The 20,247-nt window shown below is 38.4% G+C and overlaps 1 protein-coding gene across 1 annotated transcript in view; it reads right to left on the bottom strand.

Moving 5' to 3' along the window:
- kirrel3a (kirre like nephrin family adhesion molecule 3a) overlaps positions 1 to 20,247 on the bottom strand; it is a 108,073-nt gene that overhangs the window by 13,197 nt on the left and 74,629 nt on the right. Inside the window, exons 5-9 of the mRNA XM_079449258.1 lie at positions 19,742 to 19,892; positions 14,566 to 14,671; positions 3,433 to 3,581; positions 2,657 to 2,784; positions 2,108 to 2,234 (exon numbers count right to left, since the gene is read on the bottom strand). Of these exons, the coding sequence (XP_079305384.1) occupies positions 2,108 to 2,234; positions 2,657 to 2,784; positions 3,433 to 3,581; positions 14,566 to 14,671; positions 19,742 to 19,892 (661 nt within the window). The remainder of the gene's footprint in view (positions 1 to 2,107; positions 2,235 to 2,656; positions 2,785 to 3,432; positions 3,582 to 14,565; positions 14,672 to 19,741; positions 19,893 to 20,247) is intronic.

The following is a 20,247-nucleotide window of genomic DNA, read 5'->3' as shown; positions in this document are numbered from 1 at the left end:
GCTCAGCCGGCCTTCAAGCCTGTGGCTCAGCCGGCCTTCAAGCCGGGAACAAGAACAGTTCCCCCGAGGACTTCTCCCATCAAGTCCCCTGGGATTCCACGCTCGCGAGCGCCCCCGGGAACTAGGACTGTCCCACCCTATCCCTACCCTCTTGGACACCCTCCCGTGAACTTTGTTGTTCCCCCACCCCCCCTCCCATGTTTATTATTTTTATTGTCTCACCCCAACCCTGTGATTTTGCTTGCTTGTTTGCCCCTGATATTGTTTTCTTTGTTTTGCCTTGTATTGTCGTGTTCCCAGTCTGTCTTGTCTTGTTAGTCTACCCCTTGATGAACACCTGGAGGTGTTCATTTAAGGGGGGGCTTATGTCATGATTCCGCTATCATGTCATGTTTATTTTTGGTCTTGCAGCGGAGTCATGGCATAGCCTTAGGTTTTGTGTGAGAAAGACATGGCTTTGTTTTGATTCTGACATGCCATGTGCTTTCTCGTGTCTCGTCAGTGTTTCCCGCCCTTTTGTCTCGTTAGCCTTCCCATTAGTGTCTCATTACCTACACCTGCCCCTTGTTCAATTATCCTGTGTTTGTTTCCCTTTAAAGCCTCCTCTTGTCTATAGTCCTGTGCTCGTTCATTGTATTCTGTAAGTTGTTTGCCTTTCCCATGCGCTACCTGTTTGTTGGATTATTTGTATCTTGAATTATTGTTACCTTGTAAGTTAGTCTAGTCTAGTCTTGTCTTAGTATTTTATTTTGTTCAGTCTAGTTAGTCCGTGTCCTGTAGTTGTTATTATTTATCTAGTCTTGTTTTACCCCCTCGTGGGTTTTTGTTTTGTGTTTATTTAAATATTAAAATCTTTGTTAACCCCGTCATCCCTGTTTTGGCTGCCTGCATTTGGGTTCTCCATCTTTGTGATTTTCATGACAGTTTTATGTCTATATAATGGAAGTCATTTGGGGTTTGGTTACCAACATCCTTCAAAATATCTTCTTTTGCGTTCTGCAAAAGAAAGTACATCATAAAGACTTTGCAATTATGTTTAGGAGAGTAAATGAGGAAAGAATTTAAATATTTCAGTTAAATATCACTTTAATGAACTATGCCAAACCTTGAAACAGGTTTAGAAAATGAATGGCACAGAATTGATATAAATATGCTTTTTTTTTTCATTTTTCAAAAGTTTTTTTGTCATTTTTACAGCTTGAAAGACCCTGAGCAATAAATGAATTTGCTGAAGTGCGGATGAAGAATTGTGCTCCAAAAATATTTTTTTATGCTAGGAACATGGTTTTGGAACGTCACAAGTGTGAGTAAATAGCAGATTTTTTATTTTGTCGTAAATTGTTCCTTGAAGAGGACAAAGAATTGAACAAAATCATTTGAGACTACCCAGAGTCATATGACCCCTGCATCTTGACTTTCAAACACCACAAGAGGAAAAACAGCAATGATTAAGAATTCATAGAGCATTAAACAGGCTTATTGCCTCACAGGAGCTGGCCAGTGTTATTGCAAAACCCCAAGGACCTAAAAGTTTCCATCAAAACAAATGGATATACCATACAAGGACCCATAACACTTTTTCATGAGCTGCTCTAAAGAGAGAGAGAGAGAGAGGGTAACCAATAAAATGACGCCTGCAGCAAGACAAAGCAAAACAACAAAAATAAATATATGTATATGGTGTAGGCTTTGAGGTAACCAGCTCTGTGAATTCTGTGATTGCATTTCAGGGCGAAGAGCTTCTTGAAGCCAGGGGTTAATCAATATGCCTCTATCGATTCAGAAAACCTGGTTTGTGAGTCCTTCGAGCCAATCACAGAGCTGCGTGAACCCCAGAGTCTGTCGTTATCGACGGCCGAGCAGAAATGATGAGAGCCATTGGAGATCATCTCTTCTGATTACAGCGTCCAGATCTCTGAGGGTCATCGAGTATTTCTCGGTTATCGCAAAGCTAAATAGCGATGAAAACATCCTGTTTAGCCCGAGAGTAACGTGGCTCGATCTCGCATTCGAGAGGCTCTCGTGAATCAAAGCAATCAGACCGCGAACGCAAATGAGAATTTGGTTCGGATCAGATCAACAGATGGAAAGTAAACGAAGTGTTTACCGTTGACTGTCAGGGTGACCTCCTTCTCCCCCACACCGACCCGCGGCACCACGGCGCGGCAGACGTATTTCCCGGCGTCGTCCTGTCTTACCGCCTTCAACGTTAAGGTGTTCTCGTTGCTAAGAACCTGCGAGGTAACAGATGTTTGAGAAAAGCGCAACGCCACAATACGTGCAAACTTTGTAGACATCATTAAAAAGTTCCTCTTTGGTTTCTCATCTCTCTCTTTTCTTTTCCTTTCCGTTTTTTAAGCAAATGCATGATGCAGAACCACATCTATAATTAACCATCACTAGTGTTACATGCAGATATGCACAAATACAGTTTTCTTCTCCCAAGTTTTGACTTTTTTTCGAGTTGCGAGATCCCACCAGATGACGACCCAGACAAACACAATGTGCTTCACCGAGGGTCATTAGACTTGGAAACTCAACCGTCGCAGCTGTTATCTTTAGTTCTGTCTTGTGCTCATCGCGTCCAGATGGAAGATTTAATCAAACTCTAGTTGATCAGAATGATAAGTACAGCAGTGCACTGGAAAACACGTACCACCCCGTGGCCTCTCTTCATCCAGACGATGGTGAGCGAAGGGTTTCCGATCCAAGCGCAGCTGAAGACAGCATCAGAACCCCGGTCCACCTGTAAGCTCTGAGGTTCGGTGGCCAGACGTGGCCCGACTGCGACATAAAGACATGTTTATTAAAAGATTAGTCCATCAAATATACAAAACAAACCAAAAGTGATGTCCTTAACTTAACCCTTTTTTGTTTCAAACCCATTTTGTGATTTTTAAAACGTACTTAACTGCACCTTTTACGCCATTTGATGTTGCTAAGTAAAACATGCAAAACAACAGTTCATAAAGAAAAAGTGTTGTCATTAATTCACCCTCAAGTTGTTCACAACCTGTATGGATTTTTTCTTGTGTGGGACACAAGAAAAGAAGATATTTTGAAAAATGTCTCAGTGATTTTGGGTCCATACAATGGAAGTCGATGAGGGCCCAGATTGTTAGGTTACCAACGTTCTGTGTTTTGCAGAAGAAAGAAAGTCAAACAGGTTTGGAATGACATGAGGGTGAGTAAATCTCTTTCATGTAGAGTATGACTACATTGTGCTGAATGGCAAATGAAATATGAAACGAAACCGAAGAGAAAAAGTTTCAATAAAACATTTTTATCACAAAACTGTGGCTTTGGAAGACTACACTGCACAGTTAAAGAAAACAAACACATGGGTTTGAAACAGCATGAGGTTAAGTTAACACAATTTATTAAATGTATTAAAGCATTTTATCACAGAAATGTAAAGCAGGGTAAACACACAGTAAACATCTACGTTCCGGCTGATGTTGGTGCTGCCCAAGGCGTTGGTGACCTCACACGATACCGGCTCAGTGAAGAAAGAATGATCAACCAGCACTTCATAAGTGTCTCCTGTTGCGTCTGTGATCACGCTGCCTCCCTTCGCCCATCTAATGATCCATCGCAAACACAAACAGAGGATGAAAAACAACTGATGGACGCTGTCAGATCAAAGGCTGTAAACAATCTTATTTGCATGGTGTAGTGAAACAACAAAAGCATCCCTCGCAGTGTCTAGCGCAATTTTCTGGACACCGTGTTCATTTTCTTTTATTCGTTTGGTGTTGTTGGCACACCTTGTCTTCTTCAGCAGAGAAATAACAGACACATTATGAGGTTTTGAGATGCCGTCTCAGTCGGCACCCTTTGATGCCGTAGTCATTATATTGAAATGTGAAGGAAAGAGAGAAAGCGTCGGACGACGTGAGCGCCTCTAGTTTTACACTGGAAGATCAAGCGCTGAATAGATGGACTTTTGTTTGCAGTTGCGAAGTGAAAGTGGACGGTGTTACAATAATGAATTTGTGGTAATGAAGGTGTTGGTCATGCAAAAGTGTGTATTTTTATATCACAAGCACTTTTGATCACAAGCACGCCAGTTTTGTTGGCAGGACTGTAGGTAAGGATGGGGAGATAGAGCAGGACAGCATAAGGACGTGAATCAGGCTCAAAACAAAAAATCTTTAAGTTGTTTGGTAAAATAACAATACTAATACTTTTTTATTCTGAGTTCTCCTTTGCGTTTTGTTATAATATTTTAATTGTGTATTCACTACTTAAATCAAAGATTAAAATGATATGAATAATGCTATATGAAAATATAAAGAAATAATAATATAAAATATAATATAAAAATAATAGCTCTGAAAAATAAAGTTCTCATTAACGTTTTTGTCTTGTTTTAGTACAAACATCTAAAAATTCCTGAATCAAGATAAGTTAAATATGCAAAAAATTATGTAATAGAAATAATATTACATAATAATATAAAAATAATATAACAACTCTGACAAATGTAAAATATTTCTTAATATGTTTGTATTGTTTTAGTACAAACACCCACAGTTAAATATTCCTAAATTAAGATAAATTAACTTGACAAAATATGCAGGCAATAATTTAATTAAAAAACGATGTAAATATTATTATATAAAAATATAAAAACAATTATAAAAATAATATTACAAATTAATTTCTTACTAAGCATGTTTATTTTTATTTTGTACAAACATCTAAGAATTCCTAAATGAAGATATATTTACTTGACAAGGAAAGTGACCTGAAAAATCTGCCAATGGGGTATAAGAGAAATAAACTTGACAATCTTTTTCACCTTAAGCCCCCACATTCAAGATTATTTATATTTTACCCAATTGGTGGATTTATTCGCTTACTTTAAACAAAAACATATACTTTCTTTCATAAAACAAGGCTAGATATCTTAGGTCATTATCCTTGTCAAGACATAAGCATTTTTAGATATTATTACTAGAAAACAATACAAAAATGTTGCTGTGAAAAACAAAATCATGTATCTGCCATCTCACACCCCTAAAGTTGACCATTTCTGCACTAGGGAGAAATGGAGTTTGTATTTTCAGGGGACAGAAACCCGAATGTGAACTCACACACATAAGAAAGATCCACACAAAGGACATATTTGATGGCTTCGCCTTTCAAGCATAAGAAAGTCTGACCAAACTCTGACCAAAAGACAGATCATCGTGTCTGTAAAAATGCGGAAATCGATGAACCATCAAACACGACTTAAGTAAAGGGATTATTTAGGATCACAGCAGGTCTCTGCCACCTCATCACGGATTCAAACAAACATGGAAATTGGCTTATTACATCCTGTTAGGAAAATTCTATTTCATAAATTCCAATGATGCCAACAGTCAGCATAAGACATTTGTGAAATTATTTCAATACCGCATTTGGTGCTAAAAGGGGAAACAATTTCCACGGATGTTCCACATTTAGGATTAACCGTTGTACTTTAATTTAATCAAAACCCAGAGAAATGACAGCGTCCTCCTATGTGTACTACAAAACTCGCAGTCTCCGATGAGAGAAGCTGTTTTGACATGTTTGAACAGAAGACATAACGTTAGAGAGCTGTCACAACTTTATCTCTTTAAAGAAGAGACAAAACGTAACAAACGCAAACAAAAGGGGACGTCATTTGAAGCCCATCCAGACGAATCTCAACTCAAAACAAACAAAGATGAAATCCATGCATCTGTTGAATATTCTACTGCATTATTCAACAGCGTCGGTGTAAACGTACATGCACACAGTGAAATTCTTTGAAGGTGAATGGCAATACAGCACCCGTGGAAAATAAATTGTTTGTCTTTTTAGGATGCTGCGGGAGGGCTACGCATGATCCGCCGCATTTCCAATCCAAACGTCGGGTGGTATGAGGCGTCTCTGCAAAAGAAGCAATCAGCCACGCGGACGCAGATTCCCACCGATGCCAAGCCTCAAGCCGCAAACCCACACGCTCGCAGCAAATGTTCGACACGCCCAATAGAGCGACTTCCATTAGGCACTTCAGAGGTGACAAATGAGGATCAGACAAGACAAATCACCTACGCCAGAACAAAGCAGCCAACACCAGCGCTGACAGCAAGCCCCCGGAGGGTCAAGAAGCACATACTTTATTCACCGACGTGTCTGTTTCCATCTATTCCCGGCCCACTTTTCTGTTCTCCAAGTTTAAGAAAACAAACATTCACAGACGGGGTTATTGAAGACTCTCTCTCCTCTTTTTTACACCACGGTTGGCTCATTATCGGAGTGCCGAGGCTTTACTTGAACTCTCTGTCATGGCTTGAGTTATTTTGCTGGGAAAAAATCTAGGTTTAGCCTAAATTAAAAGGCCGGGACCTTACAAAAGAAAGACTTTATGTGATTTCGCTGTCAGTATGAATTTCACCCAGATCACACGCACGCTCCCTCCCTGTGACTAACGCAACGCCCCAGAACATTTTCATCATAAACGCAGTTCGTTCTGCTTCCTCAGGCAGTTTTTATATGTAATGTAATGATAGAATTTCATGAGTCTCATTCGCTACGTTTAAATTGCATTAGTCTAAATCATACATGTGTTTACAATGGGGTTAAAAAGTTTGAAGGCATTTGCTGAAGTTTTTGTAGAACTTGATCAAAGTTAAGCGGAGAAGTTAATGTTTAATGGGGAAAAAAATGAACACCAATTTGCAACTGTAAGCTTAAATTGGGCTTTTTCTCACTTCAAGTTGTTCCATATCTGTAAAAATGTTGTTGTTCTCATGAACACAGAGAAAGATATTTGAAAGAATGCTATTCACCAAACAGTTCTTGGTAACCAGTGGCGGTTCTACATTGAATTGCACCCCGGGCGAGAACATCTTTGAGCGCCCCCCCGCCCCCCCCTCGAAAAAACTAAATTATGTCATATTTTTCTTGACCTAAACTACAGTGGTACAAATTGAATTTGTCATTAAAATGTAATTGTACCACTGGAGTTGAGGTCAAGAAAAGTATACATGACATTGTTATAAAACAATTTGACAGAGTATTAACACTTAATGATATTTTACTGACATTCAATTTGTACCACTGGAAAAAAGTGGTCAGAAAAAGATTCATGACAGTTATAATGGCCTCATGACAGCCAATGTCAAAACCAATATGACAGTTAACCCAGCTGTAGTGGCCTTCATTTATCTTCTTATTGGTTATTTGTAATCACGTGTTTTGTTGTGTTCACTTCCGTTTCCTTTATTTCGGGTGTTTTGTATTGTTTGTCGTGGTTGGTAGGGGGTGAGCGATGGGATGGCCAACTTTCTGTTGACCGTACAAGTAAAATGTTTGTTCTGTCAAATAAAACAACTGTGACGCTTACAGAAGTGTCCCCGTTTCTCAGTCTCTAAGGCAATATGGTTAGATGCCGAAACACCAGCTAAGTAGTGTCTTACCTTCAATTATTAATCTGCTATGTCATGTTTTTATGACAATTATGACAGGTTAAGATGTATTGGTTAATGTAAAGTTGTCAACAAAGACCTCAAACAAACAATATTTGCATTAAAAATGTCATAATTGAGCGAATGAAACTTAATGACAGTTGTCATAAACATGCATAAAACCTTCATATTCATGACATGTGTGATGTAGCAAATAAATAGCAAAGGTTATGTTCGTCTTAGAAACTAGCTAGAGATTGGAAAATTCTGTTTGCTCATTACGGGACCCAACTGATGGAAATAAATAATAATAACTGAACTTGTAACAGTTTTGTTGCAAAGCACAATATTATGGTGAAATTAGATCTCGTGTTTGTTGACTTAAAACCAAGTTTGTTGTATAAGTGTTGACGGTTCTACCTGCCCTGCGTGGGCCTCGAACCGGCGTCTGTCCGAACGAGAGTCGGGCGCTCTAACGACTAGGCTAAACACCGCAGTGTCTTTTCACACAACATGGCAACATGGATACAGTAATCATAACACAGAGAACATTATAGTTGCATACACTGAAAAAAATTACAAGTAAATTCTACACAATTTTTCTTTTGCAAGTTTTTCCACGCAGGTTTTTTAAGTAAATGTAATACTTGTTAAATTAAGTAAAACTTACTTAAGGAAGTTGAGTAAAATTAACAAAGGAAATAAGTAAATATATTTTGGCCTTTTAAAATTGTTGAGTAGTTTTTACTTATGTACCTGATGTAATATATTGATATAATTAAGTAAATTTTATTTCTACTTTAATTGAAATTTACTGGTTTTGTTTAGTGTTGTTAATTATTTTTAGTCAAATAAAATAAGTCACTGTGACAACAAATGTGCTATCAAGATTTACATTAACATTTATTCATTTGGCAGATGCTTTTATCCAAAGCGACTTACAAGTAGTTTTATACAGTGGAACATTACTGCAGAGCAATCAGGGGTAAGGTGCCTTGCTCAAGGCAACTTCAGTCATGACCTGCTGGCCCTGAGATTAGAACCTGCAACCTTCTGATCACAAGCCCAACGCTCTAACCATTAGGCCACAGCTGACCCCAGCTGACTGAAATTGAAGATCTTTAAGATCCATAACAATCCTTAAAATCAATGTATATAGACATTTGAACAGGTCAAGCAACATTAAACATATGTGTGCAAATAAAACTTTAAATATATCACATATTGTAAGAATCTACACTTTTGCAAAGACTGGACAGAATCTTAATCTTAATAACAAATTGGGATATTACCAGACTGCTGTTACACATTAAACCTGCCTACCAAGCACACTCAGCAGGTCAATGGCCTAATGCTAATTTGTATGTAATTTGAACTAACAAAAAACATCCCTTACAGAAAAGACTCTAGAACCCCTTTTCTAATAAAGCATATAAAATGTACATACAGCCAATATACTGTGAATGTAAACATTTGTAAACATTTGAACGGTAACAATCAATCTGCATGCTCCAGCAGTTTGGTTAACAACACAGATTAATTCCTATAAAAAACATCAAAAAGTGTGCAGCTTGGTTTTCAATGACTGTACTTTAGGAGAAAGTTTAAGTCCATCGAGATCCAGAAACAGTTTCTGAAAAATCTCAAAAGTGTATTTCAGATTTGACGGATACTGTAGATTGAAGGCATAAATCAGTCCCATCAGAAGAGCATAAGCTTTTGCAGTATTTTCACACTGTGTTAGGACCTTGCTTCCTTCTAGAACAATTGACATGACTGGCTCATCTCCGTTTCCATGGGCAAGAATTGTCATGACATCCTGAGTGAAGTCTTCTTGATTGCCAACCTTGCAATCCAGGAGGATGAGGGGAAAGAAGAACATTTAAATGTTAAATTCATAACAGGAATTAGGAACCACTGCGATATAAGGGTTGGAATGACAGTAAATTAATCAAATATTAATCTCTAACAAAGTTCAGTCATACTTAAAAGTTTGATTAATTTACTGTACCCCGTGGACTGAAGACAAAGATGAATTGTGTTTGGTCCCTTTCAAGTGATCTGGAACAAGTATAACACACTGGACAGGATCCAAATATAATCTGCTGTTAAGGAAACATAAAAAGAAGTAATTAGTAAACTGTAAAATACTATCTATAAACCAAATATTCATATTTGAATTCACATCACTGAAACAAACAAGGCTAAACAAAAGAATCGGTGAATTTTACGTTAATTGATGCACCCAGAATGAGATTAGACATACAAACGTGATTAAACGAAACCGCAATCTATCATGACATGTTCAAATCCGAGGCACTATTTTTAACATCATACCCGAAAAGAGATTATAACCGCCATCATGCCTCGCGCCACTCACGTCTGGTGTAGATGTGGTCTTGTATGACTGTCGAAATACTCGTCACGTATATCACGGGTCAAGTCAGACGTTTAGGGTTTTAGACGTTTTCATGAACACATTTTTGTAATGTCATATATCACGTGTCAAATCATTCAAGGTTACACTTTACGTATTACTTAAAAGGTTTCAAGATGTCGTGTAACGTAACGGTTATATCGTAAGAATCCCTGCATAGTCATACAGCATACGTATATCGAATAACATCTTATCGAACAAAACATATAACACGGGTAAAAAAACAAACGAATTCACTTTCTTGCGTCTTTATGTAAAACTAGATTGTAATATGTCGTAGGACGTTTTACTAACGTTAGAAAAAAGATCACCGAAGACTTCAAACATTCCAAATGTGCAGAAAATATAGAGAATTACAGTCGTGACAACGCGGATGTTCAATATTATCACTTAAACCAAATACAATAAGTCCAAAATGGCAAAATAGAATTCCTTTTCAACTACTTACCTGTCGAAGAAAGAAGATAAGTTCTTTGTGATGATGCATGGCGGGTTATCTTCTTTTTTCGCGCATGCGCAGATTGCTTAGACTCCGCCTAAACTTTACTTGATTTTTCTAAATTGCCACACGTATGTTATTAATTCATGTACATTTGTCAGAGAATCACAAGTAAAATTTACTTGACTGTTGGGTGTCTAATATTTACAAGTTTAAATTCAGTACATATGTAGATTTTACTGAATAATCTAAAGTTTTTACTTCAACAAAATTATTCTTTGCAAAAAGTACATATTTTTTTTTGTTTTATTTACAAAGCCATAAAATCATTTTTTACAGTGTACCTTTATCTTTTCAGCATACAGGGGCGTCAATTTGCCAATTCCCCACACAATGAATGAATAGATAATAGATAACCGATTTGCGGCGGCCCAGAGTTTCTTTTACTGCTCGTGCCAGTGCCGCCCCCCACGTGACATGAAAAAATGCCGCCCCGGGCGACTGCCCGGTTCGCCCATGCCTAAAACCGCCACTGTTAATAACCATTGATCACCATTGTAGGAAAATGGCTTTATACATTTCTTTGTTCAATTGACAACAAAAGAAGACAGCAAACTGTTCTGGGGCACTTTTGACTACCATTGTATTTTTGTAGTCAATGGGGGACAAGAACTGTTTGGTTACAAGCATTCTTCCAAATATCTTTCTCTGCGTTCATCAGAACAACAAAATGTATACAGATTTGAAACAACTGGCGAGTAAATGATGGCAGAATTTATATTTTCGGGTGAACTGCCACTTTAAGTAAAAAATGTCACATGTCAATATATGCTGGTTTAAATACCCATATGAAGTCTCAAAGGTTTTATAGCATACTTTTTCATAGTCAGGTAAGTGACATCCATAACAGTCAATTTTACTCAAAAATGGGCATATGAATATGAAAATAAAAGAACTATTTTGGAGTTATTTTATTGATAAAACTGTAAACTTTAAGAGGCATCTTTTTTAATTTGTTGAGTATTATTGCTGCCGGTTTGCACATTCTATTCACAGAAATCCTTCAAAGGAGTTGACTTGGCATATTTTTTGTCACATCCATAACATCCTAAGCATCATTTTGAAACATGAAACAGATTTTTTTTCTAATATTTGGCTCTATCACCAATGGTTTAGTAAAAACACAAAAAGGTGATTCTTGGTAATAAATACATTTTCTGAGAATTCATATAACAACTTTTGATCGAAAATGTCACATTCATAACGCTGGAATTGCCCAGTTTGGTTTCATTTGACTTCAATAACAAAGATGAGTACCCTGCTATGAGTAGTACCCATGAGTAGTAATGTTGTTCCAAACAACATTAAATATTGTTAAAATGGACTAAGGACATATGAACCCCACTCATAATTCTATCAATCTTTTATAAATCTTTTTTGGCCATTAAAAAAATCTATATTTATTTAACCTCTTAAGATCATGGAGCTCTGAGAGATAACCTCCCATCACATTCCATTAGACATAAAACAGATCTGCGAAATTATGAAAAGCCTCGACTGAAAAATACTCAAGGTCTTGAATAGCCATCATGACCACCGAACATAAAGGCTTTATTTCTGCTAATTAATTTACAGCTTCACTAATCTCATTTCAAATGCCACAGGAGAACGCTGATGGGTTTTATTTCTCCCAGCGTCTGGACCGGACGCCTCCGTCGAGCTACCATTTGTACTTACAAAAACCCTAAAAGAAACAACAAAGTCAAACAAATTTCCATATTTATGTAAACAAAATGAACATGAATAAAATATTGGCTAGTGAAAATAATCCTTCCTCTTTCTAGTCAGGCGGCTCTAATCCTCTCGGAGGAACGGTGTAATGCCCACAGGAAATCTCTCGCGATCGGTAATGGCTTTTTCGTAATTAGTTGGGCTTCTGTGTTCCTGCCGTGTGTATTCAGATGTTGTGAGAAGCAAAACTCAGTGTGGAGAGATTCCCTGCCTTTGATTGATGATTTTGTGACGTTGCATTTCGACAGAACGCATCTGACGCCTGCTGCATTGGGTCAGTGGACAGAACATACACAGTGTTCTGTGAGGAACGGTGAGATGCTTCGGCCAGCTTGTTCAGGACACAGACTCAAGGGTATGGTGTGTGTCTGTCTGCTCTTCATTACACCTCTGACTAATGCATGAAACTCTGCAGGGGTGGCAAGTGAGAGCATCTCTCACTCCACGGTTCAAATCTACTGTACATGCTGCACGTCAAGATGTTTTTGGCTTTATGATGAGCTCCTTGTATGCAGATCACAAAGAATAGAAATTATGAAGGTGCACAGATCTGCGGATAAAATGTCATTAAAACAGACACGGCAAGTATGTGTCTAATAGAAAGGAAGCATCTCGAGTTCTTGAGAAGGGTTTTTTTATCATTAGTGCCTGTTTTAATGAGAGGCAAGCTGGAATGTGTTATTGTTAATGCTTCAAAGTGGTTGTTGTGGGACGGAAAGTGACATGGGAAATGTTCTCTCGGCACAAGGCTCTTAGAAGTACAGTCGACTTTAATCTGCAGCTTGCTATCTGTCCCAGCGAAATCACAAAACAAATTATTTTGAATCGTTATGTTAATACAGTTTTTAGTTCTGAAAGTCAAAATATTACATGAGAGGGTTTATCACCAATAAAATATACCATGACTCATATTCCTAAACCAATTTTTAAACGGAATAGTCCAAATAAAAAAGTCTGTCATTATTTATTCACCCTCATGTCATCCAAAAGTGTTATAGCAGGTAACACAAACGAAGATATTTTGAGAAATGCCTCAGTGGTTTTGTGTCCGTACAACGGAAGTCAATACGGGTCAATGTTTTTTGGTTACTAACTTTCTTTAAAATATCTTCTTTTGTGTTCTGCAGAAGAAAGAAAGTCATACAGGTTTGGAATGACATGAGGATGAGAAAATTCAAATGTTTGGGGTGAAATATTCCTTTAAATATGAAGTGACATCCAACGTGTTTATCTTCCTCCAACTCCCCATCTGTGCATATTTCAAGTCTCGGGTGCTATTTTGATATGAATAAACACAAACACATCAATTTAACATACTCCCACACACACGTACTGTATGTGACAAACATGTGTTCATGTGATAAATTCATGGAGTTTTTCCGTGCAGACCTGTTGTGCAAAAAGCACCTTTATGGACGGTTTCATGGGACGCATGCACCTGGCCCAAAGTTAACTTCTGGTTTGTCTTTGGTATAATATAACAATTTATTTAACATTAAAGTCCCAGTGAAATAAAAAATTATTCCTATTTTTTCATGAAATATTGCGGCGTTAATTCTCTTTTTTTATTAAAATAGTTTCATTCTTATTAGAATTTTAATGAATAGAGTTTCATTCTCTTTTTAAAATTCTGTTTACTGACTATCCATCTTAGATGACATATGTTAGATGGTTGGGTGGAGCATTCATTAACTCCTCCCATTCAACTGTCAGTCTGCTGCCAGTTCCATTTCAAAATGCAAAAGCTTATCCATACATCTAATCAAATCACAGAGAAAGACGACAGCCACGCCCACAATTCTTCTCATTAGAAATTCCATATAACTTGGAAATCCGTCTAAATATGGAAGTGAAAACGATCACAACTTCCAGTTCACAGGGACTCTAAACTAAATTTATATTAACATTTTATTGCATTAAAATAAAGTGTACTCAACTTCCTGTAGAATTCCGCAAATAATCAATAACTGTTAAGTGTGTGCAACATAATGTTTGTTTTGCAGCTGAAACCGTCTTATAACCACAAGTAATAAAACATTTTTTTTGAGAAATGTTACTGTCGAAGTATTCGTAGCCTCACGTGTCACACAAGGGACTTTGCAACGACACGTCAAAATAAAAGTCTGATTAAGTTGAACATCCTAACATAAAACTGTAGCATACTACATTAAGTAAATATGCTAGTCAAGTCAATTAATAATTTCTACTTAAATGTCAGTAGACTGCTAAAAAAAGAAAATGTATCGGTTCTGGTTAATATTAACATAGTTGGAAACTATATAACTTCTGTTTAGTAAAACAAGGAAAAAACTGAATCAAGAAAAATGAAAACGAAAAACAGGATTTGGGATCAAATAAACTGGATTTTTTAGCACCCTAAGAAACCAATTTTCATGGCATGTATATGTGTGTGTGTGTGTGTGAGTGAGAGAGAGAGAGAGAGAGAGAGAGAGAGAGAGAGAGAGAGCTCTTACCTGTAATGAGTGACAGGGGGATTTGCTTTTGCAGCACAGTGGAACTTGACCAGATTGCCTTCCAGAACAGGCTGTGGCTCCACAGAGAGGTTCACCAGAGGGAAATCTGCGGGAACAGAGAGGCCAGTCAACTTCATCATCCCCGAGAACGTCTCAAAGCACTCATTAATAAACACTCGTCAGAAAGATTAATTGCAGATTAAAGAACAAACTAAAAATGAACTAAAAAAAGCTTGATGGTGCTTTTTTCCAGTAATGTGAGCCACTTTGCATTAAGATTAATTGGAGCTGTAACTCGCCGTCTAATTGCCGTATTAGAATTTTAACAACTTTTTAAAATGAGCGTGATTAAAGAGAGTTTTTGGCGAAATGAACAAAAGGATTGATTGTGCGAATTAAACAAACAGCGGCCAAATTTCGCATGAAGCAGAAGCGATATTTTCCTCTGGACCTTTTATTGAGCTGTTTCAAAGACAATTACAATTTATTTAGCCGAATTTAACGCGGCGCTGGAATTCCTTTTTTGATGAAACTTTGCAAGTCATTCGTTCTTTTAATGTTGTGGAGAGTGAACCACGGCGAGTTTCCGTCGCCTAGCCTCTCCTCCAATTACGTGAAGACAATCCCAAAATCCAGGATTGACAACCGATGAATAGAAAGTGACAGCGGACAGAATGGAACTGACACACTTAGAGCCCAAGAAACAACCTCTGAAAGCATGGTTGTGTCGTGTTTGTTTGGACACGGGGCATGTTGGACATTAACTAGGCCAGCGGTGGAAACATCAGCACCGTACCCAACAAATAACAGCAATTCCCGACAGCAGCGCTTCCATCCTGCTGTTTCCCCCAAAAACCTCAAACTTTAATATGAGAAAAGCTTCTACAATCTGCCCCACTCCTGTCAAAGCACAGTGGACAGATCTGTCACCTCCCACAGGTCTGAATGTGATTAGAAGCCTCTGGAAAGCCCAGACACAGCGCTGGGTCTGATTTCTCATTAGCAGTCGGCTCCAGTCGCTCGTGATACATATTTGTACCTAGGACAGATGTTTCATTCATAATGCCTTATGGTGTGGGACTAGTCATTTAAATCTAACCTGCAGGCTTTCTGAAATGCGCAGGAATATCGACCGGTTCCATTGTGTTAGTAAGAGAAACAATAACAACAATAAAGCGTCAGCGGCTAACACACGAGAAACTGAGCTGTCTGGATGCCAATAAAAACTCAGATGGAGACTCAGATGGTTCAAAATCAACATCGATTTGTGGTCATTCATTTTAAATTACTTTTGCTCATCCTGTGTCATTTAAAACCTGTATGAGTTTCTTATGCAGAAAACAAAAGCCACATTTTTGGTTACCAAGTATAAACGCTTGGGTGAATTAAGATGGGAAAAAGGATAGTTCACCCAAAAATCAACATGACGCCATGATTTACTAATCCTTGTGTCATTTTAAATCTACATGAGTTTCTTTCTTATGCAGAACACCAAAAAATGCTTTTGGTTGCCAAATACACAATACATGCATCGGTAAAACTGTTTAAGGGATAGTTCATCCAAAAATTTAAATGATGTCATGATTTGCTCTCCCTCATATCATGAGTTTCATTCTTACGCAAAACCTAAAAGAAAATATTTTGAAGAACAACAATGGCCCCCATTGACATCCATCGTATGCACCAATGAGATATTTCGTAAAATATTTTCTTTTGTGTTCCTCAGAAGAAAGAGTCATTTACAGAGAGTTGAACTATCCCTTTAAATATTTGTTACAATGTTTCTGAAATCTGTAGCGATGACGTGCATCTACTTCGCAGCGCGGACTCTGGGGGATGCAAGTGGATGTTTTTGTGAGCTTGATGAAGCACCTCTTGTCAGTTTCCTTTGTGCGGACTGAGCGTGCTCGCCGACAGGAGCTCACGAGAAGCCCCCAGACGCAACTCCATGTGTGCATGCGGTCATTAATTATTCCTAACAAACAGCATTGTTTCAACCGTGCGCTTATTTACAAGGCAATTACTGGTAGAAGCGGAGAGCCACTCTTTTCTCCTGGGTGCTCATTCTTAAACGAAATGCTACGGCAAGGCCTAGAAGCTAACAGCGTAAAAGATCTTCACTCCACGTTCGAGCGAAGGGTCAGGTGGTGATGGCGGCGTCTCCGTATCTTCGTGTCCGGGTATCGGCTCCGATCTATGTGAAGAACATAAGCAGCAAAATATCTTAAGTCGTGATAAGGAAAACAAACCCAACGGGGCTTAAGTGGATTGATGTGGGCTGCTAGCCAACTTGAGAACACTTTGGTGAAATATGAAACGTGTTGTTTAATGGGGAACTTTTAATTACATAATGTGGTTCCTAAGCAATGATGACCTTTAAAGGGTGAACATGTGAACAGAAGAAAAAGAGAGCTGGAGATGTGAATGTCAACACATGGTAGATTAATGCACGTCATGAAGATTGGTTGAGTTCAGACATCCTTATCGGAAGAGGAACAACCGAGAAACCTCTCAAATTGCCATTACTCGCCATCCAAGTCATTTCTCTGAATGTTGGCTTCCATGGAAATCTAGAAAAGTCTCAGGGAGTGTCAGACTCATTTCAAATATCTTCTCCTGTGTTCCACATACAGGTTTTAAATGACATGAGGTTAAATAAATGAACGAATACTTTGGGGCAACTATCCCTTAAAGGTCAATATCTTTAGCCTCTAAAACAAGACATAAAGGGTAAACAAGACTTCAATACCATTTTGAGCCACAGCCATATAAAGTTTAAAACTAGTTCTAGAAGATTATATTTTCCACTTTGTTGATTTGGAGATTACTGCAATAAAGAACATTCAAACAATTAGCATATACTATATGAAGACAGCCCAAGTGGACATCCATCAGTCAATGAAATGGGGGTCAGGACAAACAAGAAACAGTGACTTTTGTTTTAAAGGAGTCCTAATAAATAGGTCATTGCTTCCTAAGCCGTAAACCGATAAATGATTAGGAGCAAATGTTTCCTGTCTGGTATGAAGAGAAAGGCCAGAGTAGCTCAGAAATAAATGGAAAGCAACATACTATTTAGGTCACCAGTGACTCACATGCCCTCAGATTGGCTATGTTTATAAGTATTGCACTAAAAGGAGAAAGGCAATACTTCAGACGAAATTAAATCATAAGAATCGAAACTCTGATGAACTCATCCGACTCTTTCACGTCTCTGTATTTCAGCCTGGATGTTTTATTATGGCTGATGGGCAATTACCCACCTAGAAGGAAAATTTTAAGATATTGTGTTTTCTTTAAATAATCTTAGAATGAATGGCAGGTAACACTCCAAACGTCAGCAGACTAAAGGACTACAATGGTACTAAATGCTGTCATCCTTTACTCACCCTCATGTCATTTCAAACCCGTGGCCGCCAACCATTTCTTCTTTTGTGTTCACTAGAAGAAATACATTTATTAAGCTATATTTATGACCATGGTAGTCAATGGTGACCAATAACTGTTTGGTTACAAGCATTCTTCCAAATATCTTTCTCTGTGTTCATCAGAACAATGAAATTCAACTTGAGGTTGAGTAAATGATGAGAGCATTTTTATTTTTGGGTGAACTGTTCCTTTGAGTTTAAGAGTATAGTTTACAAAAAGAACCATGACAGACTCATGCTTTGGGAAATCATATGGAATAGTAAATATAGTAAAACATAAATATGAAATATTCTGTAAAATGCAGTTGTGCCACACACCACGTTCCACCATAGTGTAGCATCTCACTAAACATCTGCCCGTCATGAATATTGACGACGTGGAGCGTCAGGTAAGCGCCACGGTGCTGATCCGAGTTCCCAGAAGGCTCCGAGGTTCTACCACCTCTCTGCTCTCATTCATCACTTATTTACCCAGCACATGTTCTTGTAGCGTGTGGCCTGCAACCGAGTCTTCACTTCACTGAACTGCTTCCTTGCATTAGACCTGCCACATCTCAAATGATTGCAAACACCGAGTGCACGAGCCTAGGTTAGATGTGTTGATACTTGGTGTAAAATATTCTGATAAAGACGGCTGAAGGGAAGCTCAAGCGTGCCGTATGACGCACTCTGCCACCCTTGAGCTAAATGAATCCTGATAGCAGCAATTGACTTATTCGTGGCAATTTTATTGACTTTTTAATCAATTTGGCAATTTTATTGAGCAGAAGAGGAGATATAATCTAAAACCGAATGTGAACGTGAAAATAGATAGAATTTCTTGAATGATTTCATTAAATAAAGGAAAACTGCATTTCATTGGCTCTGACCAATCAGGAAGGAATGTTTGTGTAACCCCGGAGAAAAAGAGGCGTACTGTAAAACTCTGCATGACAAAAAGACTTGGATGAGGTCCAGCGTTAACTTTTTTCTGCATTTGAGGTCCATCGTGCCGAGACGCATTCCTTCTAGAAGCTTAAACGGAATTTACCGACACCAAGAAAGAAGCTGTCAAAACGTGTTCGTTTTTTAATACTCTATATTTTCTGCTTCATTAGTCAGACTTAATATCATTCAACACACAAGGGCCTTGAAAGAACACCTTTGTTCCCTATGCACGTGTTGTCAGAACTATTTCATGAAACGGTCTAATATTCTTACTGAATTAGTTCCAGCTCTTCTTTTCCGAGCTTTTAGATAAATTCTTGACAGTGAGCTTTATGACCGCCATAAATAGAAATAAACCGCATGCTACTAAAGGTGAATAATGAACAGGTTGTGCTGAGTTCCTCCAAAGTTTAACAGCCAACAATAAGCATTTACGTCCACAATAACCCCTTTAATTCCTCGTAACGTCCTCTTAAGTAAAGCGCAAGGGGAACTGTCGCTTATGAATGTTACAAATGCTTCTCCAAGACACCACAAAAATGGAAAACAAAAAACAAAGAGGAAAACAGAAATTGTGTTAAGTCTTGTGTGTCTGTGTACTGAAGTACAGCATGTTGCCAGACGTCAGATTGCACGCTTACACAACGGCTGTTTGGATAAAGAAAATAGGACACCACATAGCGGATTTTCACGTGTGAATAATTTATCCGTGCTGACAGGAAAACACAAGAAAGGAACAGAATGCAGGGCGCAGGATTTGGAAGGAAACGTGTGTTTGGCGCTAACTGTGTTGGAAGAGATGCGCAGCGGCGCAAACTCACGTTGAATGTCGATGGTGACTGTGGCCTCCTTGCCGTCGGGCGACGCTTTGTTGGAGGCGCGGCAGGTGATCTGTTGTCCGCTCTCGATGTTGGACGCAGCGATGTGGAGCGTGCTCACCGTGCTTTCTCTTCTCCCGTCTCGCAACAGCGTCTGTGCAAAACACAACAACATTTTGGAGGATTTGATCCATAGCACTCTTACACTTATGCTGTCAAGAACCAAAATGTCAAAAGAGCTGGTCTCATAATTGATCATGCTTTCTCAAGTACACGTCAAATACAGACCCTGCAACAAGCTCCTCTCTGCTGGACGTCTCTGAATACCGCTTGATATGAACATACCACCAACCCTCAAGCCTCGAGCGTGGCAAGTAATGCTACAGCCTGCCCGAAAAGTTCACTTTATCTGAACAGTTCTGTATCGACAGCATTACCTGTGAATATGACTTTCACTGTCGTGACAGCGTAGAGGTTGGCCACTTCATATACCAGACACAAAGCATCTC

This window comes from Barbatula barbatula (genome assembly GCF_947034865.1).
Source record: "Barbatula barbatula genome assembly, chromosome: 24".
Classification (NCBI taxonomy): domain Eukaryota; kingdom Metazoa; phylum Chordata; class Actinopteri; order Cypriniformes; family Nemacheilidae; genus Barbatula; species Barbatula barbatula.
Note: the sequence above shows the minus strand (reverse complement) of the source record. Positions and strands in the feature narration are given on the sequence as shown.